General features: G+C 34.6%; 1 protein-coding gene across 4 annotated transcripts in view; it reads left to right on the forward strand.

Annotated features, from left to right (window-relative positions):
- The window catches only part of Epha7 (EPH receptor A7), a 164,997-nt gene extending 152,701 nt beyond the window's left edge, over positions 1-12,296 (forward strand). For all 4 annotated transcript variants that reach the window (XM_070010691.1, XM_070010692.1, XM_070010693.1 and 1 more), the window contains exons 13-17: positions 700-909; positions 1,580-1,729; positions 7,785-7,978; positions 9,962-10,117; positions 11,782-12,296. In XM_070010691.1, the coding sequence (XP_069866792.1) occupies positions 700-909; positions 1,580-1,729; positions 7,785-7,978; positions 9,962-10,117; positions 11,782-11,896 (825 nt within the window). In that variant the 3' untranslated portion in view covers positions 11,897-12,296. The remainder of the gene's footprint in view (positions 1-699; positions 910-1,579; positions 1,730-7,784; positions 7,979-9,961; positions 10,118-11,781) is intronic.
- Positions 12,297-25,822: the final 13,526 nt, after the last annotated feature.

Genomic DNA, 25,822 nt, shown 5'->3' on the forward strand with positions numbered 1-25,822 from the left:
TGAGAGGTTGAAGCAGGAAAATTGTGAGTAGTAGGCCAACCTAAACCACATGGTGAGACTCTGTCTCAATAACCAAACCAAGTAAATAAAGCAAAACAAAAACAAGAAAAGAAAAAGCTTAGAGATAAGTGGTGACTAGTCTAGTTGCAAACATTCTTTGATCTCATTTACTAGTACATATAGCTAAGAATCATTACTTCAAGTAAGATCTTTACAAGGAGCAAGGAAAGAAAAAAATATCAGCACTATTAGTCATCTGCTGCTTAGAAATTTTCCCTATTTTTAATCAAATATTCCTCCTCCCCTTTGTCTTTGTTTTAATATTTGAAGAAAAATAACTTACTATGAGTATTTATTTTTGTTTTCTATTTCATATATTGTTTATATATTTTTTGGACTACAGGCAGCACTTAGATACTAGCTTTATCTGAAAATTATGTTGTGGGAATGAATGATCTCAAGCTATTATTATTTTATATTAAAATGAATTAGTATAAATGATGAATAATATATTTTATCGGTATCAATGAAATCAGTCTATGTTATTTTTCCCACAAGTCATCTGTATGTTACAGAAAATTAATGAGCATGTCTTATGCAATCCTAAATGGCAACTACACAGACATATTTCATGGTGAGTTTTGTTTTTTTTCCTCACATTAGACAGAGTTAACCGACTTCTGTTTTGTCTCCCTGCAGAAACATGATGGGCAGTTTACAGTCATTCAGTTAGTAGGAATGCTGAGAGGAATTGCTGCTGGGATGAGATATTTGGCCGATATGGGATATGTACACAGGGACCTTGCAGCTCGTAATATTCTTGTCAACAGCAATCTTGTTTGTAAAGTGTCTGATTTTGGCCTGTCCCGGGTTATAGAGGATGATCCTGAAGCTGTCTATACAACTACTGTAAGAAAAAGTCTTAATTCTGGGCTTGTTTATATGGTTAACTTTTCCAATCGCAGAAACAGAGCTTAATGCAATATTAAACAGCAGAAAAGAAGCAACAGAACTTCAGCCTTCTTTTTTTTTCTTTTAAAAATTTAGCATTATTATGGTAGCTATATGTAAGCAAAGATTGATATCATTGATTGCTTTTTACTGGTATATCCTTTAAATATAGTATAGTTATATAATAGCATAAGTTACAAGTTGATTATTATAGCAGAAAACATAGTCACCTCTTTTAAAGTCTAAAAGATATTATAGATACTAAATCATTACTTTTGTGATACTGGAATAAAGAAAAATATATGAAATATATTTAAATATTCCCTATTTCATTCTCCTTGCTAGTTATATAGCTTAATTTGTCATTGTCTACTCATTAAACTCTTGCCTAGAGACCATACAAGGATCATTAAGTACATAGAGTTGCTTTGAAAATTAAAATTTGTAAGAAAGTTCAATAAAAAGATTAGTAACTTTAAATTTACAGAGATTCAAGTTTAATAAACTCAATGCTATTGGCTTGCCAACCAATATAGAAATATTTAACAGTAGCTTCAGTTCAGATCTAGCCATAAGTTATCCATAAGGCTATTATAAATATTTAAGTATCAATTTATTTTTAAAACAGGGTGGAAAAATTCCAGTGAGGTGGACTGCACCGGAAGCCATCCAATACCGGAAGTTCACGTCTGCCAGTGATGTGTGGAGCTATGGAATAGTCATGTGGGAAGTTATGTCCTATGGAGAAAGACCATATTGGGACATGTCAAATCAAGATGTAGGTATTATACTACTGTTAAAGCAGTATCTAACAGATGCATTGTTATTGGAACTTGTAGATGATGGCTTCCTAAGGGGGAAAAAATAGACTGATAGCATATTTTCTTAGTTTTCCACAGTATTACCAGAAGTTGCCATGATAATGTCTATACATTAGTGGCCATTTTATTTTTATTTTCATTTTGAGGAACTACTTTCTCTTTTTTTTTTCAATTTAAATGCCATGGGCTAGTAGGGAGAATATAGTGGATATTATCTCTTTTATAAAGGTAATGACACTTTTCTTAAGAGCTAAATGGGAGAGTCATATAACTAAAATAATTATTTGTACAGAGGAGGTAAATGAAGATGATGTTTTCCTTTGCCATTTAAATAGATGTTCTGAAAATAAAAAAGTGCTTAATTAGCTATTGAAATTTAATTCTATGTTACAATCTAGACTTAATGATCAATATTAGTGACGTTTAGATTGTAACCAGGAGGAGAATTTCTAAAGATACTTTTACACAGTATTTATTAAATATGGAAATGAGAACATATTAAGTAAGACAAAAACAACTTGTTGTTATTCTTTGAGAAAAGAAGCCAGACCATGAGGATACCAATGACTTTTTTTTCAGTACTACCATTTGTACTTAGATCTGCCCATTTTCACTCTTGCTAGGCTGACTTGACCACAGCCTCACCCTTCATCTGTTTTGTGCTGGTTATATTATTATTATTATTATTATTATTATTATTATTATTATTATTATTATTATTATTATTATTATTCCATGCTAACTGGAACCATGAACCTCTCAATCTCTGCCTCCCATGTAATTTAGGATGACAGGTGTGAACACCACCGTGCCTGTCATGGATTAAAAAGGGATAACAGAATCTTTTCCATCTATACTGGCATTAAACTGCCATCCTGCCATTCTCAGCCTGCCAAGTAACTAGGAATTCATGGGTGAGCCAAGGGCCCCAGACCCCAGGGAACATTTGTGAAGCAATGCAGCATAAAAACAATGTATTTTGATATTATTGAGTTGAACTTAATAAATGTGTATTATGTAATTCAAGAAGATTCAATAATATCAGATTTTTTTTAATGTCTAACTTGTGAAAACACCAGTGAAATATAGCTAAATTTAGAGTAATCATAAACCTAAGGAAATGCCCTGGATTGAAGTAGAAATCTGGTGAAAACTGCAGTTCATAGCTGATGAGAAAATACTTCAAGAGAGCACTTTGAAAAGCCCAGAGGAAAGGCTTAAGGAAAGGTATGAATCCAACCAAATGGACTCAGTCTACTATAGCAGAGGTGAAATTCACAGCTGGTGATGGGAAAGGAAGATTACAATATAGTAAAGCAACGAAACTGAAGGAATCTGGAAATGATTGAAATGCAAGTTCTTGAAGCAGAGGGAAAAATCATAAAATATTTAAGGAAAGTTTGCATTGTCACTTAGAAAAAGAACGTGACAAACAAAATATTGGTTTGGAATCACTAACTCTTAATGTATTATAGACAATGAGAGAAGCTGATCATAGTTGAAATGGAATTACTTTTCAAAAGCGGATTTGAAAGTGTTAGATACAAATTGTTGTTCATGATTTTGGAATTGACCTCATAAAATTCTTAATATTAAAACTGACAGTTTTTTTTAATAACTGAAGTGAAAAGTACTCAGGTGGTATTGTTGAGGTTATTTTTCCTGCTCCAAATTTCTGGCCTTAACTGAACATTTCCTGCCCCCAAATGGGAAAGTTCTTAATGTAGTTAAATGTGTTGGTATTTTGAATTGAGTCGTCTCAAGAAAGTTTGTCATTTGTTTATGTATTGTTTTGTTTTCATTTTGTGATTCAAAGATAAAAGTCTAAATGATGAGTCTTTTTGACAGAGGCAAAGCGGTTGATATTTGGCAGGTCTCAATGTCATAGATTTCACAGACTGTCAAAATGTGGGCAAACAAATCCTTGGGGCCCAGGAAGAGGAATATTTACATTCCCCAGATACTGCATAGAATTTCTTCTGACACCTTCCTTCTATACTGTCTTCAAGCATCAAAGGATTGACAGCAATAGAAGATGACCAAAACTCAAAGTTCTTCTTATTTCCAAAAATAAACAATAGAAATGTCCAAGAGGGCAAAATTTAATATCTATAATTTTGTTTTAAAATTACCTAATTTTTTTCTGGAACACAAACCTCATAAATATAGAATTAGTGTACCAGAGACAAATATTAAATGTTTATCAAGCAAAGGCAATATGTGTAGGGTTGTGTGCATGTCAGTTTTGAATGCAATTTTTAGCATCATCTGTTTTGTTTTGTTTTTAATTTTGACATTATGAATTAAAATTTTAAATATCTGTGTAATAGTAGGAATCTTAGGTTAGTTTGTAGAGTGAAATTGCTTATAAATATTCATCTTATTTAATAATTGAAATATTTTATACTTAGGTTGTTAAAATTATATATGAGCCATTGTGTATTTAATTTCTAATATACTAATAGAGAAAACTTGATAATTAAAATTAAAATTTTCTATGGAATCGGTTCTTTACGTAATATCTCTGACAGGAATTCATACATCCCGAAGAATGCTGTAATCTATCTTATTCTTGGAGAAACTTATGTGTTTATGTGAATATTTCTGGGAAATTTGTTTTAATCATCTCTATCTATACATATTTGTTTATATATATGTACATTTTATATGTATATATAAACAGAGAGAGATGGACTTTATGTGTGTGTATATGTGAATTCAAATTAGGGTCTTGTTCACTTGCGTACTCAGCAAGTACTCTACAGCTGAGTAACAACTTTTGCCTTCCAAATGGATATATTAAAGAACCAACTCACTTTGCATTGTCTAAATTTAGCAGCTAGATGTTTGTCAAGGATTTTCGAAAACCCTTAAATTTCGAATGCATTGGATTTTAAAAGACTTTTCATAACACATGATGAAAACATGGTGTAAATTGCTGGTTATATTTCTAAGCAAGTCCACAAAATCCCAAGCTGAATGCTGAATGAGATGTGGTCTCTGTAATCACAGTGAGGAAATAGAAAAAGGGTTGATGTAGAAGTCAAGGAGTCGGATAGCTGTCAGGAGGCATTAGTTCCACTCTGGACAAAGAAGTGCTCAAGAAATTCTTGGGAAAATAGGATCCTGTATGCCTAGACCCACATCCAGATAGATGGTCACTTGATTAACCCTTGAATGAGCACTATTTTTTGTTTTGTTTATAACTTTCTTGAGTATGAATTGTAATAGAAGCAAATTAGTCAAGATATTTATTAACAAAGCTAACCTTACTTTAAAAACCTTCATTCTTCAGAAATGTTTGCAAGTATTTATCTTCTTATTTAATGCCTTTGAAGAAAAGTATTTTACATGTGTAATGATCAGTCATAAGGGAAAATGTAGAAACTAAAAGCACACTTTGAGCTAGATGTATTGGGTTAGAACTGTAATCCTAGCCATGCAGGAGGCTGAGAACTGAGGAAAATCTGTAAAACTTTTATTTCCAATTAATGACCAAAAAGCTGTAAGTGGAGCTGCAGCTCACATGGTAGAAAACTAGCCTTGAGGGAAAGCTCAGGGACAGTTCCCAGGCCTTGAGTTCAACAACCAGGACACCAGGACCAACACACACACACACACACACACACACACACACTTGATTTTTCACTATATATATATATATAAATTAGATTTGTATCTTGCTTAGTCCAAATCAAGAATTTGGAATTATGAAATTTTGATAGTATGACTTTTTCTGTTTATAGTACTGGAGGGAATTTATTCTTTCTTAAATTGACCAACACAGATGAATTGTTAATTTTACTAATATCTTGCCATAGGCTGATAAAAAGTTAAGCTTTCATAAATACATGAGACATGGCGATAATTCCTTAGAGTATCCATTAAAAGTCCCTAAAAAAAGCAGGGTGCCAGTGGCTCACTCCTATAATCCTAGCTACTCAAGAAGCTGAGATCTGAGTATAATGGTTCAAAGCCAGCCCAGGCAGGAAAGTCCATGAGACTCTTTATCTCCAATAAAACCATTAGAAAAGCAGAAGTGGTGCTGTGGCTCAAGCGGTAGAGTGCTAGCCTTGAGCTGAAGAGCGCAAGGACAACTCCCAAGCCTAGTGTTCAAGCCCCACAACTGAAAAAAAAAGTCTTCACCAATTTATGTCTAATTTATTTATATATTATGTCTAATTTTTATTAAGGTATAAACAAAATTTTATTGGTAAAACTTTGACATAATCCCATAAATGGAGTGGAATTGTGTGGAATACAGGCCATGTTATTGTGAAATTTATGAAATGAAATTGAGCATTGAGCAGACGACAGAAGCCCATCTTTTCTATTCTATTCTAAGTTATGACTGGTTCTTTATCATGGAAGTCTTTCTATGATCTTTTTCTCTCAATGATCTTTTCCTCTTTCACAGTGGTCCCAGCTACTGGAATAATATAAATACATTTCTCAGTATAACTTTGGTTTTATTCCTAAGTATACCTTGACAGTATACACAAGAGTCTCAGTTGTGTCCCAGAAATCTTTTCACACAATGTTATTCACCCTTCACTTCCTATTCTTCTGGTAATTGTCAATGTTTGTTGGGTTTTTGTTTTGGCTAGTACCAGGACTTGAAATAATGACCTCAGTCAGTTTTCCTGGGTGCTTGCATGGCTAGTGCTCTAACACTTGAGCTACACCTTCAGCCTAGCTTACTGCTGACTAATTGGAGGCTTGAAGACATTTCTGCTCTGGCTGGCTTCCAACTTTAATCTGCTGGATCTCAGCCTCTGGAGCATCTAGGATTACAGACATGAGCATCCATTACTAGGCTTAGATTTTTTTTCCTTACATTTGCACTGTTATTGTATCAGCCAGTGTCAAAGGACCTGTTACTCATTCTTGCGTATATTTTAATTCTTTATAAGCCTGTCTTATTTGTGTTGTTTACCTTCTTATTAGCTTCCCAGTTCTGCTTGGATTAGTAATAGCTTTTCTCTCTTTTTTTGGGGGGGGGTCTTTCCTTCTGATTGATAAATAAGAGGTTTTCTGGTTACCTTGCACAGATGTTTATGCAAGCCTATTTTTCATTTTTAATTAACCTTCATGGCCTAATATGAGCAGGATTTTGGCCATGTTATTAGATTAAATATAAATAGGCAGTAGTGTACTGCCTATTAAGTTTTCCAACCAACACTTCTAGTTATCAAGCCCTGATTTGTAGACTTTCCCAGTTTCTCGGTACAGTTTAAACTCAACCTTACCCCATGCATTTTACTTCCACCAGCACTGTGAGGTAACTGAATGTGAAGTAAGAAAGGCAGCCTCCTCTCAGGAACCATTACAAATTGACTTTACTATATCTTTACATTGGACATTAAGCTCCCTGTTGTTTAAAAAGCAGTCCCTGAGGTTGGTAATGTATTCCTTCACAGTGCCTTCACATGTTTGCATCTCTTTTTTGGGGGGGAGAAGGGGGATCCGGTCGTGGGGCCTGAACTCTGGGCCTGGGCGCTGTCCCTCAGCTCTTCAGCTCAAGGCTAGCGCTCTACCACTTGAGCCACAGAGCCACTTCTGGCTTTTTTTTCTGCTTATGTGGTGCTGAGGAATCGAACCCAGAGCCTCAGGCATGTAAGGCAAGCGCTCTACTACTGAGCCACCTTCCCAGCCCATTCCTTTTCATTTTTTAAAATTCATCTATGTACACTTACAATTATATTCGAGGAAAATAGTTCCATGACATGATCATTTTGGAAGCCTCTGGGATGGCATAAAAATATTTCCATGTCTTACACCGTGAGTGACTTAATTGCTTCATTAACCAGTAGATGTCATCATATTGTATACTTGATGAACCCTATTATAACATGCTTATTATGTATGGATGTTTTCGGGGTAGGGGAAACATGAATCTATGGCAAAGCAATCTACCTCCTTCTTTTGTAGATAAATGTTGCCTAACAAGTGATTTGTTGTATTGTGCTTGTACTTCAGTCAGTAATATTCTAATGTCCCTTTGGCTCTTAGGTTATCAAAGCAATAGAAGAAGGTTATCGTTTACCAGCCCCCATGGACTGCCCAGCTGGTCTTCACCAGTTAATGCTGGACTGCTGGCAGAAGGAACGTGCTGAACGACCCAAGTTTGAACAGATTGTTGGGATTCTTGACAAAATGATTCGAAACCCCAATAGTCTGAAAACTCCCCTGGGAACATGTAGTAGGTAAGAGTTCCTGAAGGGAATGGAAATAAATGAAATCAAATATTCACATAAGCTGCTTACCTTCTCAACCTTACCCCAAGAGCAGATCGACTTTTGTGTCTAACGATCATCTATATTAAACGTATGGTGCTTACGGAAGATTCTTTTTTCAGATGGCTTACATTAATTACTGGATAAAGAGAATCCATTGATTCTTCACATTGGATACTATGATTTTTTTTCTTTCTTTAACAAGCTTTTAATTGGAATTTTGTGATAAGGTGGCATTTACTATTTTCAGGTGACTATTATTATTTACAATAATTTTATTACTGAATCTCCATTGTCTGCCACATATATATTGCTTCTTTTACCGTGTTGTTTTGAACTCTTGAATGAAATGGTTCTGCAAAACTAAAGATTATCAAGGTAATACGATACATGATTTAAGAAGCTTGCCCTTTAAAGTGTCCCCTCGATTCCTGCACTTGGATTGTTGCACTGCGATTCATGTTACTAGTTCCTTTCACTTCAGCTTCCAGGTAAGCCTGATGATGTAGTCTACAGGTGGTATATTTGGCTCTGGGGAAAGTGCATTATCTCCCAAGGTGCTTACAGGGAGTCATTCATATGGCAGATGTGTAATATTCTCAACAGTATCTTTATGGCCTGAATAAGTTAGAACTAAATCAAATGTGCTTCATTTAATCTGATAATTTTTGTAAGATCATTTTTATTCAGTTTTTTAGGGGTTTTTAATATGCTGTGGAGGTATTTTTGTTTTGAGTTTATTTCTTGATTTTTTTTCATCTTGCATTTTTTGTTTTTTATTGTAAAAATAGTGTGCAGAGGGGTGACAGTTACATGAGTAATGAGTACATTTCCTATTGAGTATCATTACCTCCTCCTTTGTTTTTTCCCTACCATCCCTTCCCTCTCCCCTTCCTCTAGGCTCCCCTCCCTCCCAAGTTGTAAAGTTCGTTTTCTACATAGTGTCTTGTACACCTTCTTGCATTTTTATTGGTATTACAAAGGTGCTATAAAGAGGAGCTACAGTTGTATAAGTCAGATAAAGAGTACCTTTCTTTTTGGACAATGTCACCCTTTCCCTCACTCTTTCTCAGGTTTTCCCTCCCATCCCCATTCACGACTTGTGTAGTCCATTTCCACACAGGGTCTAGTATATGCCACTATTTCATTTGTTTACCTTTTGTCTTACAATTTCTGTGTCTTGCCTTACCCTCCCAAAGACAGAAAAATGAACAAACAAGACAAAAGGAAAAAAAATAAAAACATCAATAATGAAAAATAACTTCTAGTTTCCATTTCCTGGAGTTCATTTCAATAAATATTATATGATCAAATGCAAATAGTATTGTGTCAAAGAATATCCTCCTTTAATTTTACTATGTGTGAATACCTATATAGTTTATCATGTCTCAGCATATTTCTTTAACCATCCAGTGTGTTTACTTATAGATTTATAGGCACATTCTAGCTAATACAATGTGAGAAACCATGCAACCTATGTTCTTAAAGTCTCCTTTACTTCACTTAATATTTTTTCAAGTCTTCCTATTTCCTTACAAATGAAGCAATATCATTCTTTCTTGTGGAAGCATAGAATTTCATTGTGTGTGTGTGTGTGTGTGTGTGTGTGTGTGTGTATCACATTTTCTTGATCCATTTGTCCAATGAGGAGCATCTGAGCTGATTACATATCTTGACTATGGTAGAAACAAAGGAAAGAACATTTACAAATTCTAAATACCCTAAGTTGTGCTGGTAAGAACACATGGAAGGCACAGCCTAGTTGCCATAATATGTAAAAATTTAACTTCAGCAATCTGTAATGATTGGGTAACTGTATGCCTTTTATGAGTGTATTTATTATCCTGTGCTTCAATTAAAATATTTAACTTTATTCTCTATACATTGATTCTTATATCAGCCAAGATGTTCTTTGGTTGGAAATATTTATTTTTCTGTTCTATTCATATCTAGACCAATAAGTCCTCTTCTGGATCAAAACACTCCTGACTTCACTACCTTTTGTTCAGTTGGAGAATGGCTACAAGCTATTAAGATGGAAAGATACAAAGATAACTTCACAGCAGCTGGTTACAACTCTCTGGAATCAGTGGCCAGGATGACTATTGAGTAAGCTTAAACTTCTGCACAATTTAAGGATGTATTAAATGCAGTCATTTATATTTCAGAATATCTTCTTTATACTAAAGAGATATGGATTGCAAAAATCAATGGGAAAACTTTTTCTTTTAAAAGAAATACTTTATATATATACATACATATTGAAATATATGTATTTATATGAATGTATTTAACACAGCAACTATTTTATTAAGTCCATAATTACGTATTTATTTTATAAATGCTGAGTTGATGACCCAGGTAATGTACACTAGCTAGCTCAATGAATAAGTGACATCTAATTTGGTTCCATAGCCACTGTCTGTAGGCTGCCCAGGGAGGCTTTTTCTTCTATTAAAATAAGAATGTATCATTTAAATTCCTATTTACTAAGGAAACTTATTCCAAAACAACTTTAAAAATTGCTGCGAGCTTAAAGTTAAAAGAAGTAAGGTTTGCCTTCTAGTAGTATCACTGCTTGTGTGGTTTTAGGAAATCTATTTGCAGATTCATGGAGTAGAGAAAAAGTCAGCAAGCAAATAATACTCTTTCTAGTATGGAACACATGTATATGAATTTAAACATTAGCACACTATCTCATTCAGCTGTTTTTATTTGTTTTTGTTTTTTGTTGTCTTTTTTCCTGATAAATTGATATGGTTGTTCTACTTGCCCCTGGATCCCCAGAGTATTCTATATTCCTGAATAACTATGTTTCCCAAAATCACTGATTTGAAATTCTGTGATTTTGTACCAATGAAGGATTTCATTTCCTCATAAGTAACTGAACTCAACCCTTCTGGCTATTAAGAAAGATGGATGTGCATAAATAGTTTTAGTTAATTTATTTTAAATTTAAAAGTAGCATTGCACTGTTTTCAAACAGATTTTTAGTTTTTCAGCCCAGTTTTGATGGCTCATGACTATGATCCTAGCTACTCAGGAAGCTAAGATCTGAGGATCGTTGCTCTTGCTCAAAGCCAGCAAGGGCAAGAAAGTCCCTGAGACTATTATCTTCGATTAAGCACCAAAACAGTTGGAAATGGAACTATGAATCAAGTGATAAGAGTGCTAGCCTTGAACAAAACAGTTCAGGGACAGTGCCTAAGCCCTAAGTTCATGCCCTAGGACCAGCACCAAAAAAATAAATGAAATTGCTTTTTTTCCATATGATTTAGATGAACTGAATCAAGTATTTACTCAAATTGAGTAATTACTCCAAATAACCATATGATAATTATAATCAATAATAATTTCTGTCAGGTCATTAGTGTTTCCTGATCTTTCTACCGGGTTCTAACTAGTTTTTCCATTCATAACAAACTCTGTGTTTACAATTAGCAGAATTAAACCAAATAAGGTTCCAAAGTACATCTTCGATACATTTCCTATCCTTGTAATTTAATAATATTTTTTAGATTTTAATAAATTCTTACATAAATTTCCAGATCAGTTTTAAAAAGTAAAATAGAAAAAGTAACACATTGCAAAATGGAGAGCTTGAATCCAATTTTTATTTACAAAGGAGAATGTTTGTACCAGTTACCAAGATGGTCCACCCAAAGACAGAGTTATGATGTGTTGAATTATGATAAATAGATTACTTAATTAAGCAGTTGGTGAGAGTGGAGAACTTGCAAGGTACCTAATAAAAGTTGATTTGTGTTTTCCAGGGATGTGATGAGTTTAGGGATCACACTGGTTGGGCATCAAAAGAAAATCATGAGCAGCATTCAGACTATGAGAGCACAAATGCTCCATTTACATGGAACTGGCATCCAAGTGTGATAAGGATTTCTCCCTTATAAGGGAGTGTACGGACTGCAAGAGAACAGTACTGGCCTTCAGTATATGCATAGAATGCTGCTAGAAGACAGTTGATATACTGGGTCCTTCCTACAGTGAAGAGAAGATTTAAGAAGCACCTATAGACTTGAACTCCTAAGTGCCACCAGAATATATTAAAAAAAAAAAAAAGGGAAATTTAGGATCCACCACTGGTGGCCAGGAAAACAGCAGTGACAATAAACAATGTACTACCTGAAAAACATCCAAACACCTTGAGCTCTCTAACCTCCTTTTTATCTTATAGACTTTTTAAAATGTACATAAAGAATTTAAGAAAGAATATATTTGTCAAATAAAATCATGATCTTATTGTTGAAATCAATGAAATATTTTCCTTAAATATGTGATTTCAGACAATTCCTTTTTAAAGTCATTTGTGTTTATTCTTCATAAGGACTTTGTTTTAGAAAGATGTTTATAGCTTTGGACCTTTTTAGTGTTAAATCTATGACACATTACTACACTGGGTACCTTTGAAAGAATCTCTAATTTAAAAGAAAAAAAACATGCAGCATGATTGAAGATCTGAGTTTGTCTAACCATTGGTATCCCCTCTGTGCCATTCTATTCTGTTTAGTTAGTGCTATTTTAATATTGTTTGCTAATTGGCAGGTAGTCTCAAAAATGTGAGTTGCCAAGAGCTCTGATATTTTTTAACAATATTTTTTTTTGTAAAAATCAGAAAACACACTAACTTTTCAATGGAAAATAAAGCAATAATGATCCATAAATACTATAAGGCACTTTTAACAGATTGTTTATAGACTGATTTTACTAGACAGAATTTAATGAACAAAAATCAAATTTTAGCTTTACGTGTATAATGAAATGATGAGGCCCTCGATCTCGATAACGTCAGTGAAAAGCAAGCCTCTGAACATAAGAACTATCCAGTGTTATCTAAAATTTAATCTGAGCACATCACGAGTTTTTCAGTCTTGTGACATTAAGAAACTTAGGAGAAATCGTTGGCATATATTTTATATTCTTTTTTGTTGAATGCAGTCCAAACACAAAAGTAAATAATTAACTTTTATATTAGAACTGAAGCATGAGAAATAAAAAAGGGGGTGGTTCACAATTTTCACCTTTCAAGAACAAATTTGCTGTACAGAGCTTCACCATTGCAGTTACAGACAAAACAAAGGTCTTTTATTTGTGAACACTGATGCAAGAAACCTGTTAAATGAAAGAACTCTTTCCCCCCCCCTTTTTTAGCCCTAGGAGGAAGAACTGAAGGATCTGGTTTTTCTTTTGAAACTTTATTTATTAAACCATATGATTTGATTCCTGTGTTAGAATTCCATAAGCAATAATTAAATGTGTCTTTATAGATATTTCAGGAATGTATACATAGTGTGAGTAATGCTTTCAAAAGTTATGAGAATCATGAACTACCCCAGAATGGAACTCTGTTGTACTTCCAAAGAAAATTGGGCTGTTTATAATGGTTTTAATAGAAAAAGATCCCAGGGATCTTTGATAATGTGGACATCCATCCACAAACCAATAGACAAATAACAGAAATGATATCTGTAAATGTTCCTTTGTAAAACTTGTAAATTTTATTTATACTGTCTTGTTTTGTACACACATGCGTCTGTAGTGGGCTCTGAATACATTGAAAATGCACTATATTTTTCTATTTTTCCTTGCAGAGCGTCACAAAAGAACAGGTATTTTCAGTGCTACATAATGTGTTTTCCCACATTTAGGACCAAAGATGGCTATAGAAAAACTCAAATGGATTGCTTCCCAAACCCCTCCCCATCCTTTTTCTTTTAAATCACTGTACAGTGTTATTTGATATTTTAATTTATTTTTGATTGACTAGATAAAAAACTCATTTTAATTTCACAAAAATGTTTTGTCCCTAAGGAAAAACAATAATCTGTAATAATAATAATAACAATAACAATAATTTTAATTAGCATAACACAGTCACCTAGACACTTCCATTTGTAATCTTTGTAATAGACTGTAAATATATTTTTGGAACTATAACACAATGTGCTTGAGGGTTATTTTTCAGTGTCTGCAGTGTATACAAGTGTTTATACTAAGTACAGCACTTTACAATTCTAATCAGTAGCATTGGCCTTTGGGAGAATGAGTGAAAGAGTTTGAGTGAGTGTTCTTAATTCCGATTGGATTCCAGACTCACTAATGATAAAATTCTTTTCTTGTTCATAGCTTAAGGTGCTTATTTTTTCTATTAAAATTAAATTAACAAAAAAGCCATTCTAGAAATAGAAGACATAGTATGGTACATGCAAACGGTGTCTTTCCTGCTTTTTTCTAGCACTAGATTTATAGTTGAATAGTCTTTCTTGAGTAGAAGGGCAGACTAAAAGTTGTTTTTGAGTTTTGTTTTTCAAAACTAACTTTTTCCTTCAGCAATATACCTCATCTGCCTTAAATTTTTTACAGCTCTTTACAGGGAAAGGGGAGAAGGGAAGGGAAAGACACACAGCACAATAGGAAGTATATGACTCCATCACTATCTCTTGTTTGTAGGTTTCTTTTCCCAACCAACACTATGATTTTGAAGTACCTATGTGAAACAAATATGAAGAGAAAAAGAACCTTGTAATGCTGATTGTAATACTCTCTTCCGGAAAGAGATGAGATGGGATCATGATAAGAATGTACAACTTGCACCTTGAAATCTTTTTTTGATAAATTAGTGCTCAGGGGAGGAAAAGTAGAGAAAGAGAACGTCAAACATGGAATCACAGAAATTATAGAAATGCAAATGAAAATGGCCTCCTTGATTTCCTAGAGCCACCTTTTATAGAATGCTGTCTTCACACTTGACCTGTGTTTTGCATTCGATACTGAAATAAAAGTAACTTTGATTACATCTGAATCTAACATTTTCTCAGCCATTGACCTGGGCCTTGTTTATTAGAACTGGTGGTTTATGCTTGTCAGAGCGCTATTAGTTGAATCATATTGTATACTTATGTAATCTACATTAGCTAGTACTATTTAGGACTCTATTTTAATTGCTCCTCTTCTCCGTGCTTTTAAGACAATGAAATGGTGTAATTCACCTCTCTTTTTTATTTAGGTAATGCTGATATTCTCCCTTTTGTTTCCTGAGTAGCCTAGAACTGTGCTACTCACTGATGTGCATGTTCTAATAAATTACTGATGTGTATTTTTTTGCTATATGTAGAGAAATCATGGGGAACTCGGGGCGAGATGTGCTTTTTGTTGGTTGAATTTTGTCCCTCCTTGCCTAAGAATTACTACAGGGGTCATACTTTTATAAGGACAAACTGCTTTTGAACAGTGTCTTCAATGTATCAAGCACAAATAACTCTTTCTTCACCACGAATCATAAGTCTCTTTTTACCAGCTTAAAATAATAAACAAGTCTATTAGACAATGTAAAGAAAAACCTGTCTCTAGTCATTGGTGAATTCCTTGATGTCCCTTCCACATTCCTTATTTCTTGCATAATTTCATATAAGAGATAACATTCTACTGAATATATTCCACTATAAAGATGAGAATGTGAACTAAATTTAATATTCTCTTATTATTTCTAGCCCACTAACACCTTGACTTAATTCCACTGTAATTAACCATGGCCAGATTGTATGACTATCTTCAAAGAGCCAAACTGTTTAAAATTGTAGTTAAAACTTTCTTTGTGTGCCAATCCTGGGGCTTGAACTCAGGGCCTGGACATGGTCTGTGAGTTTTTGTGCTCAAAGATACTGTTCTACCAGTTGAGCCACAGCTCTACTTCCAGCTCTTTTGATGACTAATTGGAGATAATAGTTTCGTAGATTTTCCTGCCCAGGCTGCCTTAAAACCTTGATGTTTAGATCTCAGCCTCCTGAGTAGTTAGAATGATAGGTATAAGCCACTAGTACCTGGCTTAAAACCTCTTTTGTTTTGTTTTGGTTTTTGAAAGTACTTCAACATGATAATAAAAACAATATTTGCATGTGTAAAGAAATATTTATTTCATTGGCCCTTAAGAGGAATACTAAATACCTGAGATAACAAACCAGACAGCTTGAGGGTATTTGTGTTTTTGCTAGTGGATGATGAAAACAGAATCCACAGCAAATGGGAAAAAAAAGGTGATAAAATTTGGCAGTATGATTTAGTGGTTCAACATTAACACTGAACCAGTGATCATTTCTACTTCACCTAAGACGAAGAGAGCAAAATACTCTTAACAGCAGCAGCATTTTGAACTTTCCAATGAATATCAAAAGGCTTCAAGAAAATAACCATGGTCAAGGACCAGATGAGAGGGTTTTTGCTTGCTGTCACATTTCTGATGCTGATGTGTAGACTAGGCTGAACTAAAGTTCAAAGACAATGTTATAACATGAACTTCTGCCTCCCCTTCCTGGTATAAATGTTAATGAGTAATGTGCATGGAGATGCAAAGCATGAATGAGGACTAGAAAAGAACCAATAACCAATGATCTTGTTAATTTCATGTGGTGATAATTACATAGCTGAGAACACTGAAGGATATCCCTGAAATTATCAAATTATCTCTTAAAGTACTAGATTTAGAAGTGCTACAAAACACACTAACCAGAACTCTTTTCTCCCAGAATTGTAAAGGCATTACTTACAAAAAAATCCCAAAAAACACACTAACCAGAACTCTTTTCTCTCAGAATTGTAAAGGCATTACTTACAAAAAAATCCCAATCAGTAAATTGAAATTATATATTAAATTTATAAGTCATCTGTAATCATTTTTGTATGCATCTCCTCCTTTTATATTTTGCTGAATACTTTCATCTGCAGACAGATTTAGTGTACATATTGAAGAAAATACTGAAAGAAAAGATAATATTAAAGAAGGGATTAAACTTCTTGATGCAAAACTCATGAGAGACATTCACATACAATCAACACAGTACATGGTACCTGGGAATTTCTCCAGCTGCTATAAACAGAACAATATCTTCTCTGTTTTGTTTCAGTGTCCTGAATTAGCCCCACCTACTGTAGTCATTATTCCCCCCAAAACATTCCATCCTAACTTTAAGAATATTGAGCAAGAGAAAAGAATATTTCAATGAGAATTCTGTGTTTGATTAGAATTAAGTAATTAGTTTTTGCCCCAACTTCAGTGAATGACTATAATTAAATAATAAAGGATCAAAATAAATAAATAGATCCAGTTGAATTGGGGTTCCTGCTCAAAGTTTAGTGGGTATAAGGAAAGCTAGCACAGTATTATGCAGACCAGCAACAATAGAATAGATTCCTTAGGTAGGAAACAATAGTGGGAAATTCTTACATTTGATGATTTAGCAAAGTAATCGTACAGGTTATTTTTTTGTAAGCTTTCAACAACAGCAAGTAGAATTCCATCAGCCATTACCTACATATGTATTTCAAAAGCTCCAGGTTTCTAGTACTATGGACTGTGATATGCTTTACTTTTAAAACTTACAACTCTAATTTGATGTGCTTATAGATTGTCACATATAACTAAAATAAGAACACTATGATTTTTAGTGGATAGAGATGGATGTATTTATCTTCCTTCAAGAGACTCATAGAAAAGGCACTTTTAAGTAACCTCAATTCTAGTTTAACTTAGGACAGTGTTTAAGTCTCACCATTTTGCTACAAAGCTAAATAAAATGAATAACTAGATAAATTCTAGACAAGCAAATAGAGAACAATAAACCACATGTACAGAACTGGTATTCATATGAATTATATGCTTATAAACTGCTTCACAATTTTTGAAATGGGGCATACAACTCATGAGCAGTTTGAAAATGTGATATGAATTTATAGTTATTATATTGACAGCATAAATCCCAGAGCAAATCATTTAAAAAGAGCTATAAGTCTACTGTGATATTTCATTGTCAATATACTAGAGGTAGGCACTGTTTTTATAAAATACCAAAAAGAATATCAGGCTAAAATACACTCTTTCCAGATGAGAGAAATTTGCACCTTGCTTCAGCTCAGACATTTTTAGAAATGTTTCCAAGGACCTTGTGGGCTGGAGATTTACTGTAACTCCATGCTACCACTTAGCTGCTCATTACTTTTCATGTGAATGTACCATAATTCTGTTTAACAGAATCAACATAAGCCTGGCACTACATGCTTCACCTGACCAGTAATCACAGTCAAATACGTGGGTTGTTCTTCTTATTTTGATAGCTCCCCTTATCATAAAGGGGTAACAGTTAAATTAGGTTTGGTATCAAGCCAGTGAGACCCCCTTCAGTTCTGATGAAACAAAGCCATTATTAACAATATTATTCTCCAGGACTGAAGAAGAATAAATGATATGGTTCCTTTTCTAGAAAGTCAGAGGTAAATTTTCAAAAATTATGAAAGGCATTTAGGAAGAATTAAGTTTAATGGAGAGGGCACCCAAAAGCTTTGTTGGCCATTTTGACCAGAGGTACATTGTAGAGGCAATTAAGGAACCTTATGACCTTGAAGTGGTATAAGAAATACAAGCCAACTGTTTATCTCTGAATCAGAACCATAAAATGGATTTCTATACTTCCAAACCTTTGTTTTTCCATCTTGTAATCCCTCACACTTCTCAAATGCAGAAAACCCTACATTCAAGACAACGTGAAAGCTATTTTCTCTTGGCCTTCACTGATAACCAGAGTTACAATTAATTCCCTTCTCTTCTTTGCTTACACTGCCAGCAACGTGATTTTACAACCATGTTCTCTTGGATTACTTGTATGTCTCTCTTCTCCTAGATCAAATGCTCCTGGAAGGTAGAAAGCCAAGTGGAATTCTTTGTTTTCTGTCCTTTGGGACTTGAAAATTTGTGGCACTCAGTAGACACTCTATAAATATTTTAGAATCCTTGAAGTGTAAATTAATTCAAATTGTTTTTTTTTTCTTAAAAGGTAACAAAGATCAGGTGCTCTGAAGGATAAATGAGGAGCAGTGAAGGTGGTAGTGAAAAGGCTGTCGAGGGAGAAAAGTAATTTGGGAGCATGGATGGATGCTTCTGTGATAGGCAGGGGCAGCAAGCATGTCCCCAGGGAGAGGAGAGGAGAGGCACATCATTGAGATTTGGAATGTGCAAGGAACTGATTAGTAAACAAGACCAAGATGTACCAAAGAGCAGTATTTCCCAGATGTCAAGAAGGAAGAGGGGGTGGTATGGGCTGTAAATATCTGGACAAGATGAAAGGACTTGAAATCAACTGGAAGAATTTAGACTTGATGAGAGAAGAGATGAACCATTACTTACCAATGCTTCATTTTTATGAGACAAAGCCTGAGTGCGAATGTTTTCTTTTGGTTAGTATGATGGAGAAGCGTGAGGCATGTGATTTTAATAATTTAAAATTATACCTACAAAAGGGAAAACAAATTATCTGTCTTCTGTGATGAAAAAATATCTCATACAAACTATATTAGTAATTCTATATTCAAGCATATATATATATATATATATGTGTGTGTGTGTGTGTACACACACACACACACACACACACACACACACATTAGTGGCATAGAATGTTTTCAGCCACCAGCCTGTAAGTCAGCCTGTATGTTTTCTTAACATTCTTCATGAGAAGGCAGCAATAACTGAATGTTTTCTGACAATCTGAATAAATGAATCCTAGAACCTGTGGATTCACTCTCATTACTACATATGTAACACTGAAAAATGATATGTGTCGTGAGTAAAAATAGTGCCTCATGAAAAAGTTGTCAGACTGATTAAGTGATACTCAGAAAGTACTTATGAAACTATCAAGTACATGGGTGTGTAGGTTCTCATTTCAAATATACATATATAATTTATATATGTGTATTTTTTTCTGTTCACCACTCATGAACACACATCAATTCTGAGTAGCAATTTACTGACCAATGAAGTTTAGACTACAACTTACGTGGTTTTTGACCCCAAAGACATCCTTATCTTTTATTCAAAAACTTTGTTTTCTAAAAAAGCACCAGTTGATGCAGCTATCAAATCACTACCAAAAGATTCAAACCTTTCTCATCTAATTGTAAATGACCACTACATTCAGCTGATTTTAGTTCTGTGCTGTCATACTTCAATGGTATATCATAACTTCGCATATAAAGACTATCCACTGGAACTGAATCTTAATAATTCAACCTACTGAAATGTATCTCAGCCAACTTAGCTGAGTTTAGCTATTCTGAGACCATAGTATGGTGATAACGTATTTACAGAATTCAAGAGATCTAAGTACTCAAGAATCATACATTATGTGATTGTATAAAAGTATTATGATTTTTTTAATTGTATTTTATTTTATTTGAGAACATACTGTACAGAGGGGCTACAATTACATGGGCAGGATAATGCATACATTTCTTACCAAGCATTGCAGCCTCCTCCTTTGTTTACCCTTCACTTCCCTTCCCCGCCTCCCCCCTCCCCCCACCCAATTTTACCCCCCTCCCCCCACCCAATTATACCCCCTCCCCCCCCCACACCGACATTGTAAAGCTGGTTTTGACATGACATTTTGTACTTCTCATTGTTGCAACAGGTCCACCTGAATCCTTAAACGACTTGTTTGTCCCCAAAAAGTATTATGATTATGCTCAGCTGCTCATAAACTTTTTAGTTTGGAATATATGTTTATACACGCATATACAGGCAGCCATCTGTATACATGTGTGCGCACATACACACACACACATACACACACATAGTCATTCCATAGTCAAACTATGGCCACTGTCATTGTAGATCCTTATCTCTTCCTCATTTTTTTTCCTAAATGACATTGTGTATTTTCCTCATCTTTATGTCTATTTCTTTCTGTTAGCAAAATGTTTGTAAATCTGAAGCAACACACACCCAGTATTTAGCCTGTTTTCTTGAATGTAGCATTCTTAAACTACATACCTACATGGCATATTCTATTTCTTTATGTGTCCTAAATGTAATAGGCTATATACACGGTGCTACAATTCTCAGCTAGCCTCTGTCCTTGGCTCTCTAACTAGCAGTGGACCCTTCTCCCTGACTTCAGAAGGTAGAGAGGTTGTCTTTACACTCACTATGCTCTTGGAAAAAGTCAAAATCTTCCACTAAAACTTATCTGTATTTTATGATGGTTTTGCCATCAGTGGTAGATGTATCATTCAATAGTAGATGTATCTGCATATTTCTTATTTTTTCTTAAATAGAATCTAGCTTCCGATTATAGCAATTCAAAGATTCTTACTGATGCATGAATTACAGCCATTCAGTTATTGTAAGGAATCTTCAGTACCCTACACCCCTCAAGCAATGCAACACAGAATAAGTAAGCAGTCTCATGGATTTTGGATAATCAATAATTTTGATTACATGTGAAAATATGTAGCTGTCTTTTGTGTTAAATAAACATGTTTCAAGTACAATTAATTTAGTCTTTCCTTACCTGGTAGTATCTCAATTTTGATTAATAAGTTAAAACTATTATGTGTAAATCCATTGAAATGAGGAAACTCCATACTTAGGATAAGAAAAACTAAGGGGAAAAAAATTAAAAGTTTTCAACAGTAGATGTCCTAGATTTACTGATTCCTTGACATTTGGCAGAAGACTTTAATTCCATTAAACTCAATTTCTACATTTATTCTACCAAAGATGTCTGCCTTCCTTTTTAGTTTCCAACGACTTTATGAAGAATACATACAATCAATCAGAAAAACAAGTTCTAAATAATAATAAGCAAACATGTTGATTTCATCTTTTTTTAACAAAAAAGGATGTTATCTTCTTGCTGATTGTCTTTTCATATGCATCAATTTGGCCTTGTTAATTCTAAAAGATGTGGATAGGAAAAAATATTGATGTTTTCTTATTTACTAGTGACTTTGTTGTATTTTCTTGCTATTTAGTTTTCTAACTTCCTTATGACTTTTCAGGCTTCACGTCTTGGATGCTGCCTAGTACACAAACTTCCTGATAATCTCTTCTTTGCTTTTGCTTCAGTGGCTTGTAATCAAGCAAAGGCTCAAGTGGAAAATTTTTCTTTTTAGCTACTGAAGCTTCCAGTGATCTTGCACCATGTAACTTGCAGGGCCTTTTAATCCTATAAACTCTGAATCCTGTCCTCTTCTCTCCAAAGTGCATACCATTTATCTGCTCTGTCAGCAAACCTGGTGATGCTGGCCTTCACGAATTCTGTGTGTTGGCCCCTAGGTTGCAGAGAACAGATTATTCAGTACCTGTGGAAGCTTCCAGAACTTAACAACTGTAATTTCTACATTAATAAATAATGTTTGCTTGTTCCATAGTGCCTCAGGCTATAATAAAGTTTGATTTCTCCATTTTAATATTGTTTACTGCATGTCTAATTATGCTTGTTTGGGTTAGCACTGGGTGGAGAGTGTTAGGTAAGGTTTTTATCTAGGATTGGCTCATCTTGAAATGTCAGCCTTAAGAGTAGGGCAGAACATTTAGAGTTGAAAAATGACTGAAGTAGGTCAATAATATTTTAGCTTTATGTAATTTTGGAGATTTATAACTTGAATAAAAATAGTCACATCTGATTTGACTATGTCAGTCTCATTTTGATCCGACTTACTATGTCTTAGATTATTTTAAAATAATGTAAGATGGCTGATATTTTTGATGATAATTTTTATGTCTTTGCCTATACCTTGAATTTCCAAATGACTTCTTCAAAAAATAGATTTCAATATCACATTTCAATTTTAAGGTATTTCAGATAAATAGAAATGTACGTGTATGCGTGTAAATAGAATTTAACTACAAAATTATTGTGACTGAAAAATATATATTGAGTGCTATTAGAACTAAAGAAATATACTTCAAAGTATTAACAAAACACACTCTGTTGTGGTAGTTTTTCCATTTTGATTATAAAACGTAAACTGTTATTATATACAAGTATATGCCGGTTCTTAAGATTAATGGAATCTTTGTCTGGTTTTACATTTTTTTGTTATTTTTTAATGAGCCTGAAAAGCTGATTTACAAATTTCTAACTTTTAGCTATCAAGTTACCAGCATTTCTTCTCAATTTACAAAAACTGGTAACAATAGGCAATGCCAAATCGTATTTTCACTTTAAAAGTATGTTTTAAATCGGATGCCAGTGGCTCACAAATATTCAGGAGACTGAGATCTGAGTATTGATGTTCACAGCAAGCCAAGGCAGGAAAATACATGAGCCTTTTCTCTGCAATTATCCATCCAAAAGCAGGAAGTGGAGCTATGGCTCAAGAACTACAACACTAGACTTGAGCCAGAAAGCTAAGGGAGACCATCCAAGTCCTGAGGTAAAGCCCCAGAACTGGCAAAAGAGAAAATGGGAAGAAGGAGGAAGAAGGAGGAGCAGGAAGGAGGAGGGGAAGGATGGAAAGGAGGAGGGGAAGGAGGAGGAGAAATTATCTATGCTTCAAATTATTACTTTCACAAGAGTCCAAGATATACTGATAAATCTTTACTGCTCTCACTTAAGTAAATTGGACCAAGTTATCTACTTGAGCTTGAGGAAGGGGACTGAAAAAGTTAGTGATGCTGTTCTGAAGGATATAAGAAACACCTTTGCCTTTGATTTCAAGTTCTGTAGCTACAGTAACCAGTAGTGTGATCATAGCTAGGTTCACAATCACATTTTGCCTGTATGTAAGATGCAGAAAGTAGCCTGAGAATATGATTCATTTTAAGCATTCAAGAAGATATCAACAGCAACTTTAAAGGGAAGAATTTTTCTAGGCCTCGAAGCACTAAAATTATACAAGAGTAAACGATACAGAATGTACAGATACCATAAAATATCTCTTACAGAACTTAAAAGAAAATAGTTGAGTTGCTTAAAGTAATTTATTAAAAATAATTAGAATCTCAACTCTGAATGCCCTGTTCTCTATGGGTTGGGAAGCATGGTTGGCAAAAGAAGGAAAGAAAACCTACCCATGTGCTGCCTCAGGGCACAGATATAAACCAGATTAACTACAAACTCGTAGCATTTTCTAAATAGCCGTATGTGTATCATGGCTCAAAATACTTAACCTTGCACAGAGTCTAAGTCATAAAGGCATACTTAATCCTTAACTTGTCAGCCAATACACCAAATATGTTTCCAGAAATTTAGGGTACTAAATTGACCCTGGTACTTATGTGTGCAAAGGGAAGAACTTAAGTGACAGATAAAAATAGTAAAGATCATAGGAAAGTCTATTCGAATCGGAATATTGCAGAACAAGGGAGCATGAGGCATACATATGCCACAGGAACACACCTCTTCTTCTCAGCCATCTTCCATTGTCTTCCTCTTACAGAAACTGGCCTTGAGTTAAAATAGGTAGATTTGGAGTCCTTGAAGAAGGTGGCTTTCTGATTTGTGGGTTGTCTGTCTCCTGTAAGATCTTGACATCAAAAACTTTATGTCCTGTCCTTATTTTCTTATTATTTTGTCCTTTTTATCTTTGTCATTTTGTGGTAATCCCCTGTCCCCATTTCATTTTCAGATGGGTTCTGTTTGATCAGCTTAAACGGACACTTCCAAGATACATAGGCCATCATACTCTGATTGGCTGCTTTCTAGTTCGAGTGGGACATATTTTCTTATAGTAAACAATGTAGGCCTCTCATATGGCACTAAGGAATACTGTCAAACTTTCTGAACCTCTTTCATTGATAGAGATAAAATAAGGCTGCCTCAAAATGATGCTCTGAGCAAAACTGAAATGTCCTGGCATATTGTCTACTAAAGGAACCTAATGAGTTTTTTTTTGTTTGTTTTTTCCTATCTCTCTCCAATGGACTAAAACAAGGACTTAAAAAGACAAGAAGAGATACAAAGTGTGTATATCCTTTGTCAGTGAAGTTCTGTTCTCAGTGGTAGGAGTACTGGCAGCAGATGCAGTTGACAAGCACATCTCCACAGTAACAAGAAATCACTCTTCCCCCCTCCCCAGGCTCTCCTCCCAAGGATTCTAAGAGAATAATATATTTTTCCCCAATGTTGAATTACTAGTAAAACAGGATATAATTAGGATGTCAAACCTTTAAAGATAAAAATCTTGGAACCACTCAGAATCAAAAGTAAATATATTGTAAGACCCAGATGACATCACCAATGCACAGAATTCATGGTAAAAGAAAACAAACAAACAAACAAACAAAAAACCAAAAAACAAAAAACAATTGCAAGGTAAAATAGATTAAAAACAAAACAAAAAACATTCAAGCCGGGCGCCAGTGGCACACGCTTATAATCCTAGCTACTCAGGAGGCTGAGATCTGAGGATCGTGGTTCAAAGCCAGGCCAGGCAAGAAAGTCTGTGAAACTCCATCTCCAATAAACCACCAGAAAACCGGAAGTGGCACTGTGGCTCAAGTGGTAGAGCGCTAGCCTTGAGCTGAAAAGCTGAGGGACAGCGCTCAGGCCCAGAGTTCAAGCCCCATGACCGACAAAAACAAAACAAAGCAAAACTCCATTCAGTTGTTAAGGTCATGGTGTAATTAGTCAAACAATGATACTGAGCATACTGAGCTGATTAACTCTCTCTGTCTCTGTCTCTGTCTCTCTGTCTCTCTCTTTCTCTCTCTCTCTCTGTTTTTGTAGGAATTAGGACTCAGCACAGAAACTTATACATATCATCCCAGCTACTAAGAAATTAAAAAGTGGGAGGATAACATTTTGAGCCCTAGTAGAACAAAATGTTAGCGAAAAACCTAGTTTAACCAATAGCTGGACATAGTGATACATTCTTGTCATGCAACCTATACAGAAGCATAAGTAGGTCACCGGTTCACTCCAAACCAGGAAATACTATTCAAAATATATCTAAGATGTCAAAAAGGACTTCGGGACATGGCTCAAGTGATAGAGCGACCACCTAGCAAGCATGAGGCATGAG

The sequence above is a fragment of the Dipodomys merriami genome, unplaced genomic scaffold (genome assembly GCF_024711535.1).
Source record: "Dipodomys merriami isolate MVZ:Mamm:240054 unplaced genomic scaffold, mDipMer1.0.p SCAF_8, whole genome shotgun sequence".
Classification (NCBI taxonomy): domain Eukaryota; kingdom Metazoa; phylum Chordata; class Mammalia; order Rodentia; family Heteromyidae; genus Dipodomys; species Dipodomys merriami.